The 11531-nt window shown below is 31.9% G+C and overlaps 1 protein-coding gene across 1 annotated transcript; it reads left to right on the plus strand.

The window, feature by feature from the left end:
• The first annotated feature begins 7712 nt into the window (after window positions 1-7712).
• LOC126694579 (3-ketoacyl-CoA synthase 11-like) lies at window positions 7713-11166 on the plus strand. Its single transcript, XM_050390930.1, has 2 exons — window positions 7713-8719; window positions 10209-11166. The coding sequence occupies exons 1-2, from the start codon at window positions 8000-8002 to the stop codon at window positions 10992-10994; spliced, it is 1506 nt and encodes a 501-aa protein (XP_050246887.1). The 5' UTR covers window positions 7713-7999; the 3' UTR covers window positions 10995-11166.
• The last annotated feature ends 365 nt before the right edge of the window (window positions 11167-11531 follow it).

An 11531-nucleotide genomic window follows, 5' to 3' on the forward strand; every position in this document is an offset into this window, starting at 1 on the left:
ATTTATGAAAGGCAGGTGCTAACAGGTGCCGTAAGGCTCCCATTAAGATTATGGGGAATGGAACAAAAAGCCTGCCAGTGTAAGTAAAGTAAGCAAACCACAAAAAAAAAAGGGGGCAAACGTTACGTGAATATGCCAAAATGAGCTTAAATTAATTCTCATTCTACCCCACAAATTCGGCACAACTCTCCACTTTCTTCACTCTTTTCCTTTTTTTTTCTTTTTTCTGTTTTTGGTGAAAATTTATTTCTTTAATGCCGAAGAGAAAATTTCTTGCGCTTGTCTTATGAGAACCATATTTTACAGACACATAAATTTTATATGCTTATGAGAGAAATAAAAGTAAGGCAAACTTCATATAATTTTTTTTTCCAAAATTTTAAGGATCTATTTGGGAGAGGTATTTGAGTAATATTGTTTGTATTTTTTTGAAATATGAGTAGATGAAAAAGTGTGTGAAAATATATGTAATGTTATTTAAAAACTGAAAATGAATTATTAAACAACTCTACCAAGTATTTTTATTTTCCAGATCATATATATATATGTTCTCATCTTTTAATTTGAAAGGAGAGTGCGTGGCTTTTGTTGTTGTTTTTTTTTTTTTTTTTTTTCTCTTTTTAGTATTCAAATATACAGTTGCACGTTTGAGTGTGAGAGAAATAAAAGAAGGATACTTTTATCCCTTAATTAAAAATTTAATTTTTATCGTACATTTACACTACTACCTATAAGAGTAAGGAAAAAGCGTGCATTAAACGTTTATAGGTCATATTAATGAGTGCTCTTAGAGTAATATTTAATAATCCATTTTAAGAAAGGCTTAACACCACTTTTATGGAAAATGAAAAGGATTGTCAAAATATTAATTACTTTTTTTTCTTTTCTCGTAAAAAATTTCTTTAAACAGTGTTGTGCGACACCGGTTAATAGGAAAAAAGTATTTGGCATTAAATGATATCACGCCAGCAGTATCAAAATCCAGTAAATATAAGGCATTTCTACCAAAAAAAAAAAACATTAACAAATAGTAAAAGACAATGTATTGTTATTTTTACACACATATCTCTAGTTTATTGTATTTTGATATGGACAACAAGGTATCATTTGAAACAAAAATACTTTTTTGTTAACCTACCCGTTATAAAATACAGTAACTTGATGCTCAGTCCTCTATAATTACTCTAGCTAAAGTACTTGCAAGGAATACCTAGTGTGCATTTATTTGAAATTTGATTTCTCATAAGCATTTGCCTTTTGATAAAAACATTTGGCGAAACTACAATATTAGTCTCTCAAGTTTATCTAGTGTGCGTAATTGATCCCTCAAGTTTGAAGCGAGCGCAATTAGTCTCTTAAGTTTTAAAACTGAGTTGTATTAGTCTTTTTACTAACTACTGTTAACAGTATTACTTACATGACTTACATTTTGATCTTTTTTATTGTTATTAGTTTCTCCCATTTATCAGAAAATTCTTAACTGGTGTTCTGGATTTTGGCAGCTAGTTGTGTTTATGTAAATTCAGAAGTCATGGCTTTGATCTAAAGAGAAAGCATGGCTTCAGAACATGCCATCTGTTATAGGAAGACACAGTTTCAGTGGGTGACTTATACTACATTAGTTGGATGCCACACACATAACGGGTTAATAGCAAAGCTCATCAATACACTCTCTGAGCATATGCTACTACAAATACGTATAGGTGTAGTTTTTCAAAGACTTGGAGATGCTAGCGTTGCAGGGATGTACAAGCTACTTTCTAGCAAGGGTTGTCGTCGACAACAGCTACGCCTTGGGCTATTGCCAGTGGCGGCTAGGGTTTGGTTGCTTCCCTCTCTCCCCTTCTCTCTCATAGTGGCTTTTTACAATAGGTAGAAAATAATTTTTTTAATTTGGTACTGGTTGTGAATATTTTTTCTGACGTGTAAATTTAGTTTGTAATTTTTTAATTAAAAACATGCCACATTATTAAAAAAAATGCCAAGTTATTGTTCTATTAGCCACGTAAGTAACACCGTTAACAGCAGTTAGTAAAAGGACCAATACAACTTAGTTTTAAAACTTAAGGGACTAATTGTGCTCGCTTCAAACTTAAGGGACCAATTGTGTACACAGGATAAATTTGAGAGACCAATATTGTAGTTTTGTCAAAACATTTCTTCCATATTATCCCCAAAAAATTTTTTTAATTTTTAATGTACATTTGCACTACTTCCTATAAAAGTAAGGGGAAAAGCGTGCATTAAGGATGCATTTAGATGACATGATTTGGGCATTTAGATTTAAATTTGAGTGATTAAAATTCAAACATCTTATATAGATAGTTTTAAAAATATCAAGGATTTGAATTTGACAAATTCACTAAGTATTTTAAACCGTTAAAATGTTTGGATTTAAAATAATTCTAATTTGAAATCAAGACATTTCAAATCTATTAATTTAAAATCCAAATCAAAATTTAAATCCAAGTTTCCAAACACAACCTAAATGTTTTTTAAATAAGTGTCGTGCAACTTCCATTAACATAACCTCTTATGAAATACGGTGACATGATACTCAATCCAATAATTAGTTTGGCTAAAGTACTTGCAAGGAATACTAGGTAAAAGAAACATTAGCCTTTTGATAAATCATTGCTTCCAAATTATCAACCAAAAAAAAAAACTATTCTTTTCAAAAGTTTGTAGTTCAATTGATATCTTTCGGTATTTTTTATCATCAATTATAGAATTATCAAAAAATAATAATTAATAATAAAACCAATTATTTTTCTTTTCATTAAATCATATGGTATTGTAGGGTCACGATTTAGGGCTCAGGTCCAAAATATATGGAGCCTTGTTCCAATGAGCCCGATACAATGAATTTATAGAGAGTGGGCCAAAGAACTAAGACCTAACGAGTTGGGCAACGACTAGAGTTAGGTTCAACGGTAATCAAACCTAAAATAAAAGGTGTTGACGTCAATGAACTTTCAGTCTAAGGAGGCCCTCATCCTTGTATATTGATCACAGTGGGGTGATATAACAGTTTAAGTTGCTATAATGTCCCCTCTTTCTATTTTCCGATCCCCTCTGCATGGAGACTCTTCTACCTTATATCTTCTTTGGTGTCATCTTTATTCTCCACTTGTCGATTATCTAAGCCCCCACTTGAGTGCTTGTCCCATCAGCCACCTTCCTTGGTACTTTGTGAGTTGCGATAGCTAATGTGGCACTGTTCAAAAGTCTTCTCCACATAAATGCGGCTAATAAAGTAGCTGTTGTGCATTTAATGCGGTGATGTCAGCCTTCTCTTAGATATTTTTAGGCTCTCTTCCTTCTCTCATGTCCACGAAGCATGTCCCTGTCATTGAACCTTCTAGGTAGATCACCTTGATTGTTGGGTTATATTTTTTGATCCATATTCACAAGTCTGAGGAGCTTGTGCTTCCTCGGACAACCACTCGTTTGCTCCACTTACAAGTCTTGATTTGAGTGTGTCTCATCATTAGTGGTTTCTCCTCGGATCTATTTATCCCCTCTGACCAAGCCCAAGACCGAACATGTAATTTTAGGCCCTTACCCCTATAGGTATTATAGTCCAATAATATATAGTAACCCTTTCTCTTTTTTTGAGAAACAAAAATATATAATAATTATTATAAAGGTGACACCATAAAATTTCAAATCTTATCATATTTAGAGGGAGGGGGAAATATTTATTATTGATCTTTAGATAATATGCTGCACTATAAGGGTACTTCATTACTCGTCCACTAAATAGTATATCACTCATCCTATAATAGTGCATTTATTTTATTTTATTTTTTTAATCCTCTATTGTCCTTGTTGTCGAGCTATTTGGCAAATAACTATTAATGAAAAATAAGTTAAATTTTTGTAGTTTAAATAGAATTAATTATAGATTTTTAGGAATCTAGTCTTTAATTATTATTTTTTCCCCAAAAGAAAATTTTCAGTTCTAACCACAGAATCATACAAAACAAATGCAATGAATAAATTCATGGGCTCAATAACTTGTAATAAAACTTATCCTTGATATGGATATTAGTTAGTATCATATAGCGTCAACAAATGGGTGAGTTCATTAAAAATCAAAGAAAAAAAAAGCAAAAAGGAAAGCATTCATTCACCTTCTATATCTTGCATCTATAGTATTTTTGCCCTAGCAGATCTCTCTCTCGTTGATGAACATCTGGATTTCACTTTTTCTCTCTCCAAAGAGAATCCAACTTTTCAACATCCAAATTCTAAAGTTTTTTATTTTTATTTTTTACTAAAAGCAAATCAATATGTTGAACATTTAAATCCCACTTCCTCTCTCTCACCTCTTCTCCAATCTCTATCCCTCGTCCTCTCAACCTCCATTGATTCCTGGAGTACCATCTAAAATTAAGCAGCTCAATTCACATAAAGTGAATTCACACTCAATTCTAAAAATCATATCAACCCAAGAAACACACATGTATACACAATCACACGAGCACAAATCAGAAATAAGAAAAAATAAATATATAAATACATGATTTCACTAATAAATTAATTTCAAAACACTTATTTTGAAATATATAGAGAGAGAGAGGAATCCAAATCTTGAACTTTTTTTTATTAAAAAATATTGGAATATTTGCTTTAGGTGAAAAAAATAATAACAATAAATCTAAATTCAGATATATTGAATACCCGGATTTGGAGAGAATAAGTGGAATCAAGATGTTCATTTGGAGGAAAAAAATTAGAATAAGGATTTTTATCACATCTATAATTTATTCCCTTCAAACCCTAAAATCTTAGTATCTATTTTTCCATTAACAATATAGTTTTCCTTTCCCTTGCCGTCCATGAAAAATCGGTTCAATAAGTTGCAATTGAAAGGATTTCCTGCAATTTATACCATGTAAATTACTATCAATAAAAAGGTAGAAAGAAATATTTTTACATATTTGTAAGTTGTTATCCAGACAACAATCTTTGGTTTTACACTTAAAAAAATGGTATATTTAAATTGAAAAAGAGTTATGTCATTGAAGCTGTATTTGGGATAATGTTTTTATATATTACTAGCCTCATCAAACACGCTTTGTGCGTGTGATGAGGCCCTTTTTTTTTATTTTTTTGGTCTAGTGTCATAATTTTCTTTTTTAAAAAAAAATTGAATAAGTTTGTTTTGAAAACATAAATTAGTAGAAAATATCCAATTTTGCAAGTATTTTAAGTGAAGTTTGAGATTTATTTTTACTGGGTTGTTTTTAAGTTTTTTCCCTGTTAAATTTAAGGTTTAGAGGTATTTCAATCACATAAAAATCCAATCCAAAGAGAAAAATCCTCTTATAAATAGTATAAATAAAAAATACTTTTATTTTTTATTTATTACTTTTATTTTTTATTTATAAAAAGCTACTAAATCACAAAAAATAATAAAATCATATCTGCCAGCATACATAACTAGAAGAGGGGGCTTTGGTAAATGGGTGCCACTTCTTAATACTTCTAAAATTTTCTTATTAACTAGTTGAAAGTGATTTTAATAAGTATTCAAAATAATGCAGATATAAAAATAAATTGTAATTTAAAAGATTAAGGGATAAATCAATAAGATCGAGAAAGCGAGCCTTAGTACACAAGTGCGAAGTGACTAGCTTTTAATTTAGAAAAGGTTATATGTGTTTACATTGTCGTCATGGTCGTCATCATTATTATTATTAAATTGATTTTCAATTTTACTACAAAAAATTTTTACAAACTTACTCAATATTGAATGTGTCTTTGCAATAAAACTCTATGCTGTAAAGAGTTTAGGCAGTGTTTGGATCTCTTTTTTTTATCACTCAATTTCCATCACTCATCACTCATTATTCATTACTCATTACTCATCACTCATCACTTAAAATACCCTACCTGTTTGGCACTATCACTCAATATTTTTCACATTGTTTGTGGGCCCCATACCTGTCACTCAGTGTAGTTTTTTTTTTTTTAGCATCACCAAACCCAGTAAAAAAATAAAAATAAAATAAAACCTAGATCAAATCACCGAATCCAGTGAAAAAAAAAAAAAAAAAAAAAAAAAAAAAAAAAAACCCACATCAGAAGGAAGAAGAAGAAGCCACCTAGTGTGAAAAGAAAAAGAAAAAAAAAAAGATGAAGAAACACATGCACTGAACCCAGTAAAAAAAAAAAAAAAAAAAAAAAAAAAAAAGATGGTCAAAAGTTACAGCTAAAGTTTGACAATAGTGGGTCTCTCCATGTAGTGTAATTTATGGAAATGTCATTGAGTTATGAGTTATGAAAACTGAAAACAGCTAAAATTTGTTTTCAGTTTCCATAACTCATAACTCAAAAATCAAATAATTAAGTGATAGAAACAGAGTTAAGGTGGTACCAAACGGACTTCTAACTATGGGTCCCACTATTTTTGAGTTATGAGTTGTAGAAACAGAGATATGAGTTATAGAAATTGATGAACCAAACACCCCCTTAAATTCATTAATGATATATCTAGTGTAAAACTCCCTATCAACACTCTCCAATACCAATGTGCCTCAATAGATTTTTATAATGGGAAAATTGTATTGCTGCCCTTGAGATTTTTCACTACTACACTCACCTCTCCTCTAATTTAAAATAAAACACTCAACTCTTTTAAAATGCAAACTATTTACGTTAACATTTCCTAAATGATTGAGGGGCTTTAAAGAATCTTGAATTTCCTATTTCATCCTCAACTTTTTAAATTATCATCCACGACACCCCCTCTAATAGGAATTTCAAGATTTTCTTAAAATATTATTTTAGGAGTTTTTTTTTTTTTTTTAACCTTTCTCAACTATTCAGTGGAAGTCAATGTAAATAGTTTGTATTTTAGGGAAGTTGAGTGATTTATTCCAAACTAAATGGAAGTTGAGATAATAACAGAAAATCTTAGGAGAGATTATAATAATTGTCCCAAATAAAAAACCATAAGTCCATAAAAGTATTCTGATTGGCTTCTTTAAAAATAGATGCATTTTGCACTACCAAAACACACTTTTATTTATTTTACATTAATACTTTAAAAACACACCTCATATTCCATCCTTCTTTTACAATCTATCACACTAAAACAGTATATTTTCTCTTTCTTCCACATACTTTATTATTATTATTTTCTTCTTTTGAGAGGAGAGAAAGAAGGTGAGAGAGAGAAGCTATCATCTGATTAAGAGAGATGAGAAAATTGAGAGCTTATAAAATATATAATCAAATGAATGTTCCTACAATATTCTTTATCATTGCTACAGTAATAGATATAGGCTGATGTAATGGGTTTTAAGTGATTTGTTAGTTACAAGATTTTGCATTAGCCAATGGGCCGGAATGCTATAACTCATCTTTCAATTGAAAACTCTCACTGACCCATGAAGTCGTTCGACACACCTCGTGCTGAGAAGTCGTATTCTTTTTCCCATGCTCTAACTCGTCTTTCAATTGAAAACTCTCATTGACCTAGGAATACGTTGGACACACTTGTGTTGAGAAGCCCCATTCTTTTGTGAAAATAGGGTATTAATGAGCATGTGATTGGGTGCGGCTGCCAGTCCCAATTCCTTAATATTTTTGGCTGTTTTTAACTATTTGCAGAGGGAGAAGTTCTGAGACAATTCCTTTAATACAGCACATTGATATATACACTAAAATTTATTGTATCTTTTAACGTTATTCTTGTTATTAGATGGGGGTGTTACGCGCTATTTAATGATTATAAAGGCTCCCACATTACTCCAACCGCGTCCTGAACACTACACATTTCCATCTAAGTTTGCATATATCACTCTCTTGCTCTTTTCTCCTAAACCATTTTTCAAATCTGAAGCAATTCTTCTAAACCTAAGAACTGCTTGGTTCTTCGAGTAATTTCTAATTTTGCAAATTAAGTAGTGTCTAAGAGTTTCATTTCTAGGCCACTGAACCCACAAAAACGAAGAGAGATTTGGTCAGTTTGCGTTTGTGTTAAACAATGGAGTGTGAGAAGAAACAAAACCAATACAAGAAACCAAATTCTATTATACTTAAGTACGTGAAGTTTGGTTATCACTACTTAATCTCTAATGCCATGTATCTCTTACTTGTGCCACTCGGTACCATAGCTTTGACTCATCTTTCTATGGATGATTTGGTCCATTTCTCCAACCACACTATGCGCAATCTTGTAGTCGTGACTTTATGCATCGTGATTGTAGTTATCCTAGCAACCCTTTACTTGATGAGTCGTCCAAGAAAAGTTTATTTAGTAAATTTTTCTTGTTACAAGCCCGACCAAACTCTAATGTGTAGCAAAGAAACTTTCATGAAAGCGACTAAGCTTACTGGGAGTTTCACGGATGAAAGTTTGGCGTTTCAAAAGAAGATTTTGGAGAGGTCAGGGTATGGTCAAAAAACATATATAGCCAAAACATTGTTGGAGGTCCCAATCAACATGAGCTTCGATGAAGCAAGGAAGGAGGCAGGGATGGTGATGTTTGGAGTGATCGATGAGTTATTGGCGAAAACCGGAGTGAAGACTAAGGATATAGGGATTCTTGTTGTGAATTGCAGTTTGTTCAATCCAACACCATCATTGTCATCCATGGTTGTTAACAGGTACAAGCTTAGAGGGAACATTTTGAGCTATAATCTTGGTGGAATGGGCTGCAGTGCTGGACTAATTTCTATAGATCTTGCCAAACGCTTGCTACAGGTATATACAATTATACATACCATATACACTGCACAATTTTTCATTTTTTTTCTCAAATATATACATATTATTTGCACGTGTTTTATGCAAAAAAAATTTATTTTATTTCTTATTCATATCCTTAATATCACATCCAGTTCTATTCACATCTATGATTTTAATTTAGAAACAATAACACGGTTAAAAAAAATATAAAAATGCATACAAGGGGTCTGTAAATAATAATTTCTTCTTTATTTAAGTCTATAATATAAACAAAAATTATGATCATTATGTACTTTTGTATATTATTCTTAACACATATGTAGTATTTATTTTTAGATAGACACATATGTAGAATTATTTAGACAGAAAAACTGAAGTATGCAATTATTATACATTTATACAGCACTTATATATATGTGTGTGTTTCTCAAATAAAAATAAAAAAAAGATACTCAATGTTGTCGAGTCATCCCACATCGGTATAGTGTGATATTGAGAAGGAGTTTATCACTTACTTCGCAATACTAACTACTACATACAGTTTTAGCGTTGGTATATGAATATATTCCTTTATCTTATCTCTCTTCTTCTATATGTGTGTGTTTCTCAAATATTTCTCAAATAAATAAATAAAAACTTACATTGAGATCTGAGAACTTACTACAACTAGGCTTTTTACCGTACAGTTTTACTTATCACAGGTCTAGGGGTACAGCCAATGCCCAGTGGTAAGCAAGTTACATGTTTTTATTGAGGATACATTAATATTAACTCTGTAGACAATGTTATAAACATTTTTCTTATTTGTTTTAATGATACTTAATCCCATTCGGTTATTATTTCTAATCAATTTTTATTTATTTTCCTTACATAATACAACTAGTGTGGTTAATAAACACTAAATATTTTAAATGAGAATTAATTTAATTTGATATTTTGACTCAATTTGTAATGGCATGTAAAACATCTTAACAAATATTATGATATATATGAAAACCATATTAAGATGCTCTCTACTTGAAATTACTCTTTCATGATTTATATTAAAATTTTAAAATCTAGTAGTGTATCTAGTATAACATCAATTAAAATTTTAATAATGTAACACTATGTAATGTCAAATTCAGAAATAAAATATCTACCTCGAATGATGGAGTGCCATTAATAAAATTAGAGGGGAGTTCCTCTCTTCACCCAGCCAAAAAAGGGAGGGGGGGGGGGGGGGGGGGGAGTTCCTCTCTTCCATTATTACTCATTTATTACCCATTGAATTAATTACACAAACAAATACTTTTGTATGTGTCTCACCTATCATTCTCCAAGCTAAAATGCCCAAAAAAATGAGAAAGCATGGAGACCATGTTGGTCAATAATAGAGAAAGACCGAATCTAATATTTATTATTTCATTTTCACACACACATATATGAAATACTAACACCTTTATGTGTGTGGAAACGTTGTGAAATATATTTAAGTTTTATTTATCCCTTTTCTTCACAACAGGGACAATCCAACACCTACGCCTTAGTGGTGAGCTTGGAAATCTTGACTTGCCAGTATTACCGAGGCAACAACTACTCAATGCTCATCACAAATTGTCTTTTCCGCATGGGTGGAGCTGCAATTCTCTTATCAAACCGACCCTCTGATCGTCGTTGTTCTAAGTATCAACTCACTCACACTTTACGTACTCACAAGGGTGCAGATGATAAGTGTCATAATTGTGTCTACCAAAAAGAAGATGAAAACAAAAAAGTAGGCCTTTTACTCTCTAGAGACCTATTGGTTGTGGCTGGTGAAGCTCTTAAAACCAACATCACAACATTAGGGCCAATGGTCTTGCCTGTGTCTGAACAACTTCTATTTGTCATGAATTTAATCAGAAGAAAGATATTTCAAATGAAGATAAAACCATATGTCCCAGACTTTAAGTTGGCATTCGAGCATTTTTGCTTACATGCGGGAGGAAGGGGTGTATTAGATGAGTTAGAGAAGAACCTTGGGCTCACTAAATGGCACATGGAACCCTCAAGGATGACTCTATATAGGTTTGGGAACACTTCTAGTAGTTCTCTGTGGTATGAATTGGCTTATTCTGAAGCCAAGGGAAGGATTAAGAAAGGCAATAGGGTATGGCAAATTGGGTTCGGATCAGGATTCAAGTGTAACAGTGCTGTGTGGCAGGCATTACGAACCATTGATCCAGCTAAAGAGAAGAGTAATGTTTGGATGAATGAGATTCATGAGTACCCTGTTGACGTGCCTCAAGTGGCAACCATTGCTACTTAAACTTCTCCTCCTAGGAAGAATTGCTATAATTTGCATGTATCTCTGTTGTGTTCGTCTTCTTTTTTTATAATTTGTCTGGCTACATGTGTGTCTTATATCTATATATCATAAGAATAATGTATACGTATTTGGGCTCTACGTGCTACAATTAAAATTGTCATACAGTTGTTCTTGATTGGATGTGCTAATTTCACGTATACATCAACTAATTAATTTGGTTTCTGAAGAGAAAAGGTACATATTAGAGAATTAATTAATAACAAGGGAGGAAGAGAGATAGCAGGTGATTTGGTGGGCTGTTGGGACCAAACTCTTCTTCTTCTTTTTTAGAACTGTTGGACCAAAGGTAATACTCTTTAAAATTTTAATTTTAATAAGAATACTCATAAAAATAAATAAAGAAATAAAAATAAAAGTTAAACGCTATTGGGGGGGGGGGGGGGGGGGGGGGGGGCGGCACCATGCATGCCCCCCACCCCAGTCCAAAGGTTAAATGAGAGAATCCATTAATTCATGGCCCCCCTTAGTCCAAAGGTA

Source organism: Quercus robur, chromosome 8 (genome assembly GCF_932294415.1).
Source record: "Quercus robur chromosome 8, dhQueRobu3.1, whole genome shotgun sequence".
Classification (NCBI taxonomy): domain Eukaryota; kingdom Viridiplantae; phylum Streptophyta; class Magnoliopsida; order Fagales; family Fagaceae; genus Quercus; species Quercus robur.